The sequence below is a fragment of the Penicillium arizonense genome, assembly GCF_001773325.1.
Source record: "Penicillium arizonense strain CBS 141311 chromosome Unknown PENARI_contig032, whole genome shotgun sequence".
NCBI lineage: Eukaryota > Fungi > Ascomycota > Eurotiomycetes > Eurotiales > Aspergillaceae > Penicillium > Penicillium arizonense.
In genome coordinates, this window is record NW_019173309.1 from 27,656 (window position 1) to 40,064 (window position 12,409).

General features: G+C 50.0%; 5 protein-coding genes across 5 annotated transcripts; 3 read left to right on the forward strand and 2 right to left on the reverse strand.

The window, feature by feature from the left end:
• Positions 1-1,548: 1,548 nt before the first annotated feature.
• rpt3 (proteasome regulatory particle base subunit RPT3) lies at positions 1,549-3,087 on the forward strand (the record flags this gene model as incomplete). The annotated part of the gene is made up of 6 exons (XM_022636612.1): positions 1,549-1,706; positions 1,755-1,796; positions 1,859-1,957; positions 2,014-2,300; positions 2,349-3,012; positions 3,069-3,087. The coding sequence occupies 6 exons, from the start codon at positions 1,549-1,551 to the stop codon at positions 3,085-3,087; spliced, it is 1,269 nt and encodes a 422-aa protein (XP_022483566.1).
• A 1,153-nt stretch (positions 3,088-4,240) lies between these two features.
• On the forward strand, positions 4,241-5,584 carry PENARI_c032G03812 (uncharacterized protein; the record flags this gene model as incomplete). Its single annotated transcript, XM_022636562.1, has 4 exons — positions 4,241-4,342; positions 4,390-4,531; positions 4,591-5,245; positions 5,296-5,584. 4 exons carry the CDS (start codon positions 4,241-4,243, stop codon positions 5,582-5,584), a joined length of 1,188 nt encoding a protein of 395 aa, XP_022483538.1.
• Positions 5,585-6,847: 1,263 nt separating this feature from the next.
• fcpA (protein-serine/threonine phosphatase) lies at positions 6,848-9,375 on the forward strand (the record flags this gene model as incomplete). The annotated part of the gene is made up of 3 exons (XM_022636594.1): positions 6,848-7,095; positions 7,149-7,235; positions 7,290-9,375. 3 exons carry the CDS (start codon positions 6,848-6,850, stop codon positions 9,373-9,375), a joined length of 2,421 nt encoding a protein of 806 aa, XP_022483539.1.
• A 494-nt stretch (positions 9,376-9,869) lies between these two features.
• PENARI_c032G07327 (uncharacterized protein) lies at positions 9,870-10,562 on the reverse strand (the record flags this gene model as incomplete). The annotated part of the gene is made up of 3 exons (XM_022636583.1): positions 9,870-9,973; positions 10,050-10,324; positions 10,402-10,562. 3 exons carry the CDS (start codon positions 10,560-10,562, stop codon positions 9,870-9,872), a joined length of 540 nt encoding a protein of 179 aa, XP_022483533.1.
• Positions 10,563-11,219: 657 nt separating this feature from the next.
• On the reverse strand, positions 11,220-12,300 carry PENARI_c032G05290 (arginase; the record flags this gene model as incomplete). The annotated part of the gene is made up of 3 exons (XM_022636572.1): positions 11,220-11,523; positions 11,584-12,167; positions 12,214-12,300. 3 exons carry the CDS (start codon positions 12,298-12,300, stop codon positions 11,220-11,222), a joined length of 975 nt encoding a protein of 324 aa, XP_022483595.1.
• Between the last annotated feature and the right edge of the window lie 109 nt (positions 12,301-12,409).

The window sequence follows — 12,409 nt, forward strand, 5'->3', positions numbered from 1 at the left end:
ACGAATAATGATGTAAAGTAAAGTAACCAAATAACAAAGGGGAAACCAGAAAAAGCAAACGGAGTATAAAAACAGTAAGAATGGCGTACTTACCAGAGATCACAGCCGTTCAGTTAGGGATGAAAGGGGAAGTGGAGAGAATGAGGGAAAATTACTGACAGGTCAGAGCTTTCAATGGTTACCGCCATTTCCGGCCTTCACTGTACAATTTTTGTTTTGTTAGTTGTTAGTTATCAGTTTGTCGGTTTGTCTTTTTGTATGTGGTATTTTTCAAGGCTGTGTTTTAATGCCCTTTTTTAAGGTCTTTTTTTGGGGTCTTTCGGGGTTTTGGTTTCTTGTTAGTTTGCCTCTATGCGGGCAGCCTGAGCCTGGGCAATCTGAACCTGGGCAGTCTGAACCCGGGGAAATGGCCATAATCAAAGCCATGTTAGTGAGGGGAGTGTGAAGAGAGAGAAAACTTCTGTGCCAGAGCAGAAATTAAAATAAAAAACCACTTAGGTTGGGTCTCGTAAATCGGAACGATGATCCATTCCAACGGTCTCCGCCGAGGCTAGATCATATACTCCAGTGAAGGTGGATAGGGTTCCAAGGGGCAACATCCCGCTCTCTTGGATATGGGAAAGAGAAGGGAGGGGAAATGATCGAGCCATATCGGCCAGTGGTTCTCCTTATATAAAGCTTGGACTAGCGTCTGATAATCGTGTCGATGCGCGCCCAATCCTCCGGAGACAACTAAAAAAGCAGAAAGCAAGTCCGCCGTGCAAGGATCCGACTCGATCCGCATGGAAACATGATGGTTCTGTGCCTGTCCCACCGTGTGTTGGGCCACTCCACCGCTAGAGGTGATTGGATCAGCATATCTTCATTTCCTTGAAGGGTTGAGTCTCTGAGCTCATTGTCTCAAAGTCTTTCCAGTCCAATCTTCTCCCCCTTTTCGAGTTGGTCCTGATCGTGTCCCCAAATTGACATGCTTTGAAACGAATACCCCGGGCAAAAAGAGCTGTAGATGTCATCATTGGCCACAGGCCGTCGAGTCCGCCGCAGCCGCTAGCGTCTGACCATTGGTAGCCTCAAACTGATACACTCAGGTGGCCAGGGGACCAGGTATGATAATGGGTTTATATGTGCTTTCTCTCCAATATAGCCTTTTTCCGTTAGAAACATTACAGTTCGGGGTAATGGTTTGGATTAGCAGGTTGCCATACGAGGCTAATTGCCACATTCAGTGAGAATAACTGACCCTGCCATAGTTTATACACTAGTATACTACAAGACTTTACACTATAATTTTTTGTATTCTCGAACATTCAATGAAAACACTAAGGAATATAAGGTTAACACAACTGATGGGCCAAACATTTGTTCATTGTATATCACGTGACCCAACCAAGCTCCCCGGCCATATCGTCGAAAGCTCCAGATGGCTGACCTCCAGACCCTTCACACAGCGCGTCATTCACCAACCATCTCCAAAGCACATACATTCTACTTCCAGATTATAGACGCTATTTCTCTTTCGGATCTCATTTGCTCTCAACAGAATTCACCATGGGAGACGTGGCCGTGGAGAACCCGGCGAACAACGTCACGCCGCTTCCCAAGCCAGGCGCGCTCGACGCCCTCGCCAACTTGGATTCCCTCGATGGCACAGGGGTTGATGGAAATGATGAATATGCTACTCTGAAGCGCCTACAGAGACATCTAGAGTATGTCTGACCTTGATGGATGGTGTCATCAGGTACTGACGAACACAGGTATATCCAACTGCAGGAGGAATACATCAAGGACGAGCAGAGGTATGCATCTTTAATCCGGTGTTGAGGGCCCTACAGTATCTAACCATAATGGACCAATGCAGAAGCTTGAAGAGGGAGCTGGTTCGGGCACAAGAGGAGATTAAGCGGATACAGAGTGTGCCGCTGGTCATCGGACAGTTTATGGAAGCTATCGACCAGAAGTAGGTATGCCCTTTCTTGGTATTTGAAGGTTCATTTTACTGACAAATCTTTCCAGCACTGGTATTGTGCAAAGCTCAACCGGTTCTAATTACGTCGTCCGCATCCTGTCCACTCTCGACCGCGAGAAGCTGAAACCCTCATCTTCGGTCGCCCTTCACCGTCACTCCAATGCCCTTGTCGATATTCTTCCTCCAGAGGCCGACTCCTCTATTGCCATGCTGGGTGAGAACGAAAAGCCCGATGTGACGTACGCGGATGTTGGTGGTCTCGATATGCAGAAGCAGGAGATCCGGGAGGCTGTCGAGCTGCCTTTGACACATTTCGACCTCTACAAGCAGATTGGTGGGTGAGAATCAATTTGTTTCCAATAACACAGCTAATGATCTGCAGGTATCGATCCTCCTCGTGGTGTCTTGCTGTATGGTCCTCCTGGAACCGGAAAGACCATGCTGGTTAAGGCCGTGGCCAACAGCACAACTGCCAGCTTCATCCGTGTCAACGGGTCAGAGTTCGTACAGAAGTATCTGGGCGAGGGTCCTCGTATGGTGCGCGACGTTTTCCGCATGGCGCGTGAAAACTCACCGGCCATCATCTTCATCGATGAGATCGACGCGATCGCCACCAAGCGTTTCGATGCCCAAACCGGTGCCGATCGTGAAGTCCAGCGTATTCTGCTGGAATTACTGAACCAGATGGATGGTTTCGAACAATCTAGCAATGTCAAGGTCATCATGGCCACCAACCGAGCTGACACTTTGGACCCTGCTCTGCTGCGTCCTGGTCGTCTGGACCGAAAGATTGAGTTCCCCAACCTGCGGGATCGACGTGAGCGCCGCTTGATTTTCACCACCATCGCATCCAAGATGTCGCTTTCTCCCGAGGTTGACCTCGACGCCCTGATCGTGCGCAACGACCCCCTGTCCGGTGCCGTGATCGCTGCTATCATGCAGGAAGCTGGTCTGCGGGCTGTCCGCAAGAACCGCTACAACATTATCCAGTCGGACCTTGAGGATGCTTATGCCGTTCAAGTCAAGAATGGACAGGACGATGACCGGTATGTGCTTGCCCTGAGATATTGGTTTTCATATCTTACTAATTGGTTTCTTGCAGCCCTGACTTCTACCGGTAAACGCTTGGGTCTTTCGGAGGTGTGGTGGATTTCAGTGACGAAAGCTTGGTCTTCCTCACCAGTTGTATTATCAATAATATGCAGGCGCCATGTGTCACAATGTTTGGACGATTTCTTGATTCTGTAATGCTCCTTTCGACCTCTACAGTGGTAGATTGCCTTGTCTTGGCATTTACCTGCCCTCGGTCAACTAAACCGTCCCTGTAAACTAGTAGCCAAGAATATCCGTTTTGTTTAGTGTAATTTACATTGGAGTACTTTGTTATGACTCTGGTGAGGAAAGGCTGTGATTCGACGGTTTGTTGTCGCGATTCTCACGGTACTCTACCAAATATATATATCCGTGGGTGATACTGTATCGAAGTATATACGTCTGAATCCGGACCACTTTACGCTCAAGAGCACGCTGGGCTTTACGGTTTACCTTTCGCTTCAAAATTAGCACAGAATAAGGGCCATGCTATTGTTGCAACAAGACCTTGAGGTGCATGGTAGCTTCCGTAGAAGACCACTGGCGCACAAAGAACCCTCGTGTCTGTTGCCAGAGCTACGGCAAGGTAGCCATGGCAGTCTGCAGAAAGGCAGCTGTTGTGTTCAAGAGTCCTGCAAAGGCACGCGATCCTTTGATGCAAGGCAGAAGGACCGCCTGCCCTCGCACGGAGACATATGTCCAAAGCTTACACGTACAAGAAACCCCTCAAAGTGACACGACATCGGCACGATTCCAGAATTCGTAGAAACAGCAGCATCCATAGCGTAGCTTTTCGCCACACCAGTCATCCTGCAGCTGCCAGGTACAGCGGGAGGGGGGTTTCCGACTAGTCCGAGCACTCCGTCAATGGCGCTAGTTCCCCAGGCACTAGCCCCCATATATTCCCCCGATTGCTGCCAACCTGCAGGCAATATGGATAGAATTATGTGAGCTAACTAGTAGAGAAGAAAAAAATAGGCAAACGGAACACATGAAGGTCTGGAATTCGGGAACCAGAACCGCGTGATATGGGGACGTCCCAAAGGGGTTTAGTGCCAAGTGCGACCCTCCTGCTTCCGTCATCGGTCTCCTCATCCCCAGTCCCATCTGCTCTTATCTCTCTCCTCTCCATCTCACTCTCTTGTTTACCATCACTTTCACTTACACTATTGATATTGAATTATGAAGTCGTCACTCACCCTCCTGACAGCTTCGCTGTTGGGCAGTGCTGCCGCTGAGGTTCACAAGCTCAAGCTCAACAAGGTCCCTCTGGATGAGACACTGGTAGGATCATTGATGCCTAAAGCATACCTAAGCTAACCGCGAAGTAGAGCCCTCAAAACTTCGGTGCTCATATGGCCAGCCTGGGCCAGAAGTATATGGGCCAGGAGCACCATGACCGGTTCCGCGATACGTCGATGAAGCCTACCGCCGGCCACGATGTGCTGGTTGACAACTTCCTGAACGCTCAGTGTATGTATCATGCCAAAGGGCTCTAGACACTGAATTTTGACGATTCTGATCCTTTCCAGACTTCTCTGAGATCCAGATCGGTACCCCTCCCCAGAGCTTCAAGGTCGTCCTGGACACTGGTAGCTCCAACCTCTGGGTCCCCTCTGAGCAGTGCAGCTCTATCGCTTGCTACCTGCACACCAAGTACGACTCGTCTGCTTCGAGCACTTACGAGAAGAACGGTACTGAGTTCGAGATCCGCTATGGATCTGGTAGCCTGAGCGGCTTCGTGTCTAAGGACACACTCCAGATCGGTGACCTGAAGGTCAAGGGTCAGGACTTTGCTGAGGCTACTAGTGAGCCTGGCCTGGCATTCGCCTTCGGTCGCTTCGATGGTATTCTCGGCCTTGGCTACGACACCATCTCTGTCAACAAGATGGTTCCTCCCTTCTACAACATGCTGAACCAGAAGCTCCTGGATGAGCCCGTATTTGCTTTCTACCTGGGCGATGCCAACAAGGATGGTGACAACTCCGAGGCCACTTTCGGTGGTGTCGATAAGAGCCACTACACTGGCGAGATGATCAAGATCCCTCTCCGCCGCAAGGCCTACTGGGAGGTTGAGCTCAACGCCATTGCTCTTGGCGACAACGTTGCTGAGCTTGAGGATACCGGTGTCATTCTGGACACTGGTACCTCTCTCATTGCTCTGCCTTCAACCATGGCCGAGCTTCTGTAAGTGTATCCCTGACTGATGTTGTGAATTTCGCTAACCCTTTCCAAAGCAACAAGGAGATCGGTGCTACCAAGGGCTACACTGGTCAGTACACCGTGGAGTGCGACAAGCGTGACTCTCTCCCCGACCTCACCTTCACCCTGTCCGGCCACGAGTTCACCATTGGCCCCTATGACTACATCCTGGAGGTCCAGGGCTCTTGCATCAGTAGCTTCATGGGCATGGACTTCCCCGAGCCTGTGGGTCCCCTGGCTATCCTGGGTGATTCTTTCCTGCGTCGCTGGTACAGTGTCTACGACCTCGGCAACAGCGCTGTTGGTCTGGCCAAGGCCAAATAAGTGCGCCAAGATTTAATGGCCCCATGAGTTGTGAATATCAAAGATCCGTGTGACTAAACGTTTGCTTCATATATATGTGCGGCTTAGCTGGGTTGACCTCATAGCCCTTGTAGCGCACTTGATCATTTGCAATTGCTGCGACTACGTTGACTAAACTCCTCTTCTGTCTTTGCTGTCACAGTCTATCATGAGGCATTTTGGTTTATTGGTACTGCAAATTGATCTCTTTACACGTTAGGATTTACCCATTGCATTTAAATCATTACTGAACCCGCTCTCCTGCCCTCGTATTGTATACCAAGCTAGCTATATCAAGTTTGCTCCTATGAACTATCTCCCGATCTCCGAGTTGACGTAGTCATATAAGTGACAATTGGCTGGAGCTAATGTCGATTTTAAGGTGCAGGCTGCACCAATCCACGAACAAGTTTCTGATACATGCTGTGGTCAAGTACACTTTTTCTACTGCTCTTTTCAATGCATGGGTGTAATAACATCAACTAGTCCTACTAATACACAAAGCCAAAGCGAACCGATGTAAGTAGGCTAAAACACAACGTATGGCGGTGAGACATGGCATGCTCCAACATAGAGGTCACCAGTCCGGCTAAACTTTACCGTAGATGTTACACCCCAAGTAAGGGCGCACCTACAAATAGTTCATTGAGTCATTTCATCAGGCCACGCAAGAAAAGTGAATGAAGTCAATCTCAAACCAAGGAGCGAGACCAATACCTGTTTTTAGATACCGTAATGACATAAGCGGAAGCTCGAAAGGCTCCAGGTCTGTCCCCGCACAACTTCAATGAGCTTCTCTTTCTTTGATTGCAGCAAACTCCAACCAACGTTCCTTCCCTCTTTGACCCTAAGCAATTTCCTGCGCCTGGTGCGGGACCTGTCTTTGACCTCCGCGCCAGGTTGTGCTAGGCGCACGAGTTTTCTTTGATCTTTGATCACCCGCGCCTTGTGGCGATTCTCTCATCGCGCTGCCTAACTACCTCTTCGTTTCCTCAAACCCTCCCAAGACAGCCTGCATCTCAAGTGACAGAGTTGACTCTCGCTAGAGCAATACCTGTATTTGTTTCGTTCTTCACGCGTCGCGTGTTGGTGATGGCTTCGTAGCCGGCATCGCACGCGATCACCTCATACGACCCACACGTCCGCTTTTGACGCGCCGTCCACAACATAAAGGCACAGCGGGTACCTTGAGATAAGGATTGCGATTTCACGCAATTTGTCGCCTGGGGCGAGCTGAGAGCCATCATGCTTCTTCGTTTGCCGTCCGGTCTGCACTACCCAATCACGGTGACGTCGCTGCTCAAGCAGCCTGGCGATCCGATTGAGAGGGATGAGGCTCTGTTCTGGTATTCGTATGAGACGATGGTGACGGAAGGTGATGAATTCGGGAACAGGACCGATGTCCTGCGGAAGTTTCCAGCAAGATATGAATCGACTGCCGATGGAGAAATTGTTCAATGGAAAATCAGAAAGGGGGATGTTATTGATGATGCGTGAGTATTGGTCAATCGTTACTGTTGCTAATTCTTGTCTGACCACTTCCCAGTGTCGATATTGTTGAAATCGATGAGCCTTGTGCGCATGAGGTCCAATTCGGCGGACTATGCGCGGAGTGTGGCAAGGATATGACTCAGTATGTATATGTCGAATAATCAGGGTGAATATGGCTAATAGCTTTCGTGCACAGATCCACATACAATACTGAGATCATGGATTCCACGCGCGCTCCGATTCAGATGACACATGATAACACCACGCTGACTGTCAGTCAGCGGGAAGCAACCCGAGTGGAAGAGGATGCAAAGCGCCGGCTACTTGCATCGAGACGTCTGTCTTTGGTGGTAGATCTTGATCAAACAATTATTCATGCCACTGTCGATCCGACAGTTGGAGAATGGAAGGAGGACAAGGAAAACCCTAACCATGAAGCACTGCGGGATGTGCGACAGTTTCAATTGATTGACGACGGTCCTGGGATGCGCGGGTGCTGGTACTATATCAAGCTCCGGCCGGGACTGGAGGAATTTTTGCAAAATGTGGCTGAGATCTATGAATTGCACATCTACACTATGGGCACTCGAGCCTATGCTCAACATATTGCTGATATTGTTGATCCTACCCGCAAGCTATTCGGAGATCGAATCCTCAGTCGCGACGAGAGTGGAAGTTTGACCGCCAAGAACCTGCAGCGGCTCTTCCCCGTGGACACCAAGATGGTGGTTATTATCGACGATCGCGGTGACGTGTGGCGCTGGAGTCCCAACCTCATCAAGGTCTCTCCTTATGACTTCTTCGTCGGAATTGGCGATATCAATTCGAGCTTCTTACCAAAGAAGCAAGAAATTGCAGCGAAACAACAAGCGATCCAACCCAAAGAGCCCGCGAAGAAAAAAGAACACCATGTCAATGGCAAGTCTGAAGCAGGGACGGAGGTCTCAGCATTGGAGCAGTTAGTGACAATGGGAGGTGACCCAAGGCTGCTCCAGGAGCAGACTAATGCACAAGAAGAGACCATATTACACCAGGTGGAAGACAGACCTCTGCTGCAGAAACAGAAGGAACTGGAGGCAGAAGATGAGGTAGCTGAAAGCAACGAATCAACTTCCAGCATGGAAGACTCCCAGGAATCCATGAAACACCGCCACCATCTACTCGAGGACCACGACCAAGAACTCTTCCAGCTACAAAACCGACTTGAACAAGTACATACACAATTCTTTGACGAATATGACAAGAAGCGGACCCTCGCACTCGGGGGTCGGGTGGCAGCTCTAAGGGGAGAGAAGGTCCCATCGAAGGACAAAGATGTGGATCTGAAACTGGTCCCTGATGTCAAAGACATCATGCCACAAATCAAACGCCGCATTCTCGGAGGAGTGGTCTTGGTATTCTCGGGTGTCCTTCCATTAGGAACGGACTTCCAGAATGCCGACATCTCTCTCTGGGCCAAGAGCTTCGGTGTGATCATCTCTCCAAAGGTCAACGCCCGCACAACTCACCTTGTAGCTGGCCGCAACCGCACTGCCAAGGTGAGGGAAGCCACTCGCTACCCAGACATCAAGATCGTCACCACACAATGGCTTGTCGACTCACTGGTCCAATGGAGACACGTGGACGAGGAACCCTACCTACTCCCCGTCCATCCAGATGACCGCGGCGAACCTCTCTCCCCAGGCTCCCGAGAACAAGAAATGGCCTGGCTCTCCTCAACAGACGAAGACACGAATGCCTCTCAGTGGACAGAGGGTGACGATGCCGAAGGCTTCATGGATGAATCCGGGCTAGACTCAACATCGCCCATCGGATACGATGCCGAGGAGCAGGCCGCCGTGCACGACGAATTAAAAGATTTTCTCGGCAGCGACGACGAAAGCGAGAGTGACAACGAATCATTACCAGACGAGACAGCGGCAACTGGCACGAAGCGGAAACGCGGCGACGGAACTGAGAGCGGGACCGACGAAGAAGAATCCGGAGATGACGACGGAGATGAAGAAAAACGAGGCTCCCGATTGTCGCAACGCATTAAACGCTCGTACGAGCGGAACACCGGGCTCCGGGAAGTCGTCTCGGCCCCTACCGGAGGGGAAGATACATTAGTCCCGTCAGTTCCGCAAGAAGACGAGTCCGATTCTGAGACTCTGGAAGGTCGTGACCAGAATGCAAACCCCGATGACGATGACGACGAGCTAGAACGGGAAATGCTCGCTGCCTTGGAGGAGGGGGCATATGACCCTCAAGCGGAAGAGGATATCGCGGCTGAGAATGGATAAACTAAATGACTGTTCATTACTCCTGTGCCCCCGGTTCGTCCTGTCTCTTATTCACGGTCTCTTTCTGCCGTGTTCGCGTAAACGGTGTGTGCGTTGCAATGCGCTCCTGGCATAGCGACGGCGTTTATTATGGTCATTCGATTCTCCACATCTGGCTTTCGGCTTTGTGTTGTGGTCAACGTGGGTTCTTTTCTTTTCTTGTGTAATTTGTGAAAATTTGTTTATCTGCTATTTGTATGATTGTTTATATATAGGACCCATTAGCTGTTTAATACAGTCTAATGCTATTCTATTCTCACTTAAACCTTGGTCTCTACCTCATAGTGAACCCAACAAGCATGCTGATGCGTAGATGAGGTGCAATCCTCTCAGATTAAAGTATAAACAGATAAGCCAAGTCACTATCCAAGAAATAACTTATATACTTATAGAATTCAATGCTGTATCGCTCAACGCCAAAGATGCAACACATGGTATCAAAAAAGGGACATGAATCAATCATAAACATCACGATTAACCTGCCAAGACATAACGATCATCCATAAATAGAAGATAGTATTGACAAGTTCCAACGCAAAAGCAGTCTTCCAGCAATTGCCTAAAAAACAAGTCAGTCAGTAATGAATACAATACACAGAGGGTGTAGCGGTATGCAAGCGTCGAGAGAAACTCACAAATCGTACTCTGAGTCAACCAAGCCAAAGTATTGATATTATTTCCCCAAGACTTATTATTCTCCACATAGATCTGGCAATTGGCATTGACATCACCGACAATCCCATAAAGCTGCAGCGAGGTCTCAATCAAACCAGTCAACCATAACACGCAGAGTATAAAGCTGCCGATGATGATAATGCCGGGTAAGAGGAATCGACGCTCGGCGAGAACGAGAACAAGGAGGATGAATGCTACACCTAGAGCGCTTGTCACGACCATGAAAGGGAAGAGCCTGGTGGGGGTTTCTTAGTACATGTATGTATACGGTTGGATAGGACTGCAACAGCAAGTATTATATGAACCACTTACCAAGGCGTCCCGAGATGCATTTGCGATTGAACAGTCATAAACCACGAGAAAATACCCAGACATGTCGCTGAACATGACATGACAATCATGATCCAGATGTTGAGTTGTAACTCGGGCCAGTGGTACTTGCGGCGCGCTTCATGGCGGATGCGAATGGGCATTGTGTATTAATTGAGAATGAAGCGATTCCAGAAAAAAAATCGAAGTTGTTTGCGTTTGTTGTATGTTTGGGTGTGTGTCGAGGATTTGAATGAGATCGGACTTGAGTGTAGAGTCCAGTCCCTGGTGCGCGCTTTATACCACTCCCCGTCTCGTCCGTTTGTATACACTCCCAAATGCCCGACGCTAGTCTGGATGCCCTATGTTGAGTCGCTGGACCCAGAGGGAATAGACGAAGCGCGAATAGAGGTCGGCCGGGTGGATTTGTACAGCGAGGTTTTGTTTGATTGTACCGAAGGTGAGGTATTAGGTGTTAGGGAGCGGACAGCGCATTGGGCGTCTTCGCGCTGTGAGAGAGATAGGCTGGAGTTGGCTTGGAGTTGGTGCGACGGTGGAATGTACAAATGTACTACTGCGCATGAATTCCCCGAGAAAACTGAAGGAAAGAATAGCCAAGAGAATGTTTATGGAGGGTTTAGGGAGAAAAATAAAGAGAGGGGGGTTTGTTGATCGGGAAATTGAGGTGGCAGGGGATCTAGTCTGCCGCGTTGTCACTTCTTACTTTTACCGGCACTTGGGACTTTTCTTGCGAAATTGTGTCTATTGATCTAGGAATTCTTTCTCTCTGTTTGTTTATTCCCTTTCCCTTTTATTATCCCTTACAGCAAAGTGTCGCCCAATGCACTCCGCACCAGTGAGCACCCCGCGCGGATGGTCTCTGAGGCGCCCTTCTCCTCCAGGCTAGGGTTTACTTCCACCAAGTCCATTGCGATACAGTTGCCTGTCTCGTGCACAGCCTCGCAGATGAAGTCTCCCTCGCGCAGGGTCAAGCCACCACGGACGGGGGTGCCTGTGCTAGGAGCCCACTGGGGGTCCAGGGCATCGACATCGAAGGACAAGTGAATGGGAGTATCATTGCCAATATGAGCAAGAGCCATATCGACAACACGACCGATTCCGTGACTATTGGCAGAGTTAGACGATGATCACCCAAGACCAAGAGAAAACAAAACAAAACCATACCGGTCAATATCATGCATGCTGAATGCCTTGATACCATTGTCGCGGAGGATCTTCTTTTCTCCACGGTCGACATCACGCAGACCAATGTACACCAGCTTGCGCATGCTAACCATATGCTCATCCTGCAACCACCCAAAGATATCGCGCTTCTCCTCCCGGGCCAGCCGGGTCAAGAACGCCATGGGCATACCGTGGATGTTACCGCTGTCGCTCGTCTCGGGGGTATTAATGTCGGCGTGGGCATCGACCCAGATAACGGCCATTTCGCGGCCGAGACGCTCGCGGATAGCCTTGGCTGTGCCGGAGACGGAGCCGATGGCGATGGAATGGTCGCCGCCGAGGGTCAGCACGAACTTGCCTTCCTTGGCGTGGTTGTAGACCTGGGAGCTGAGCTTCTCTGTCACGGCGCTGACGGCGCGCGGCTTCTTCATGCCTCGGTGGTCCGGGTCTTCGGCGGGGATATCCTGCTCGTAGTAGTGGACTATGTTGTCATGATGGACGTCGTAGTCGAGGTCTTCGCTTAGTTGGGTGAGGAGGCCTGATTCGATCAAGGCCATCGGGGCTGCTTCGACGCCTTTCTTGCACTGTTGGGGTTAGTTGCGCTCATGTTGGTCTTGTAGAGGGTCTTACTTGACCACCGTTGAAACCGACGGCAACCACGCCCAGTTGGTTGGAGTGGGTAAGGAAGCGCGAGGCGATAGTAGAGGGCAGCGTCATTGTGTAGGTATTACAGGAATGTATCGTAGAGCAACGAAAGACAGAAGAGAGAGAAAGGTGAAAACTGATCTCAAGATCGCGATAAGATAAAAAGTGGGATTGATAAGGA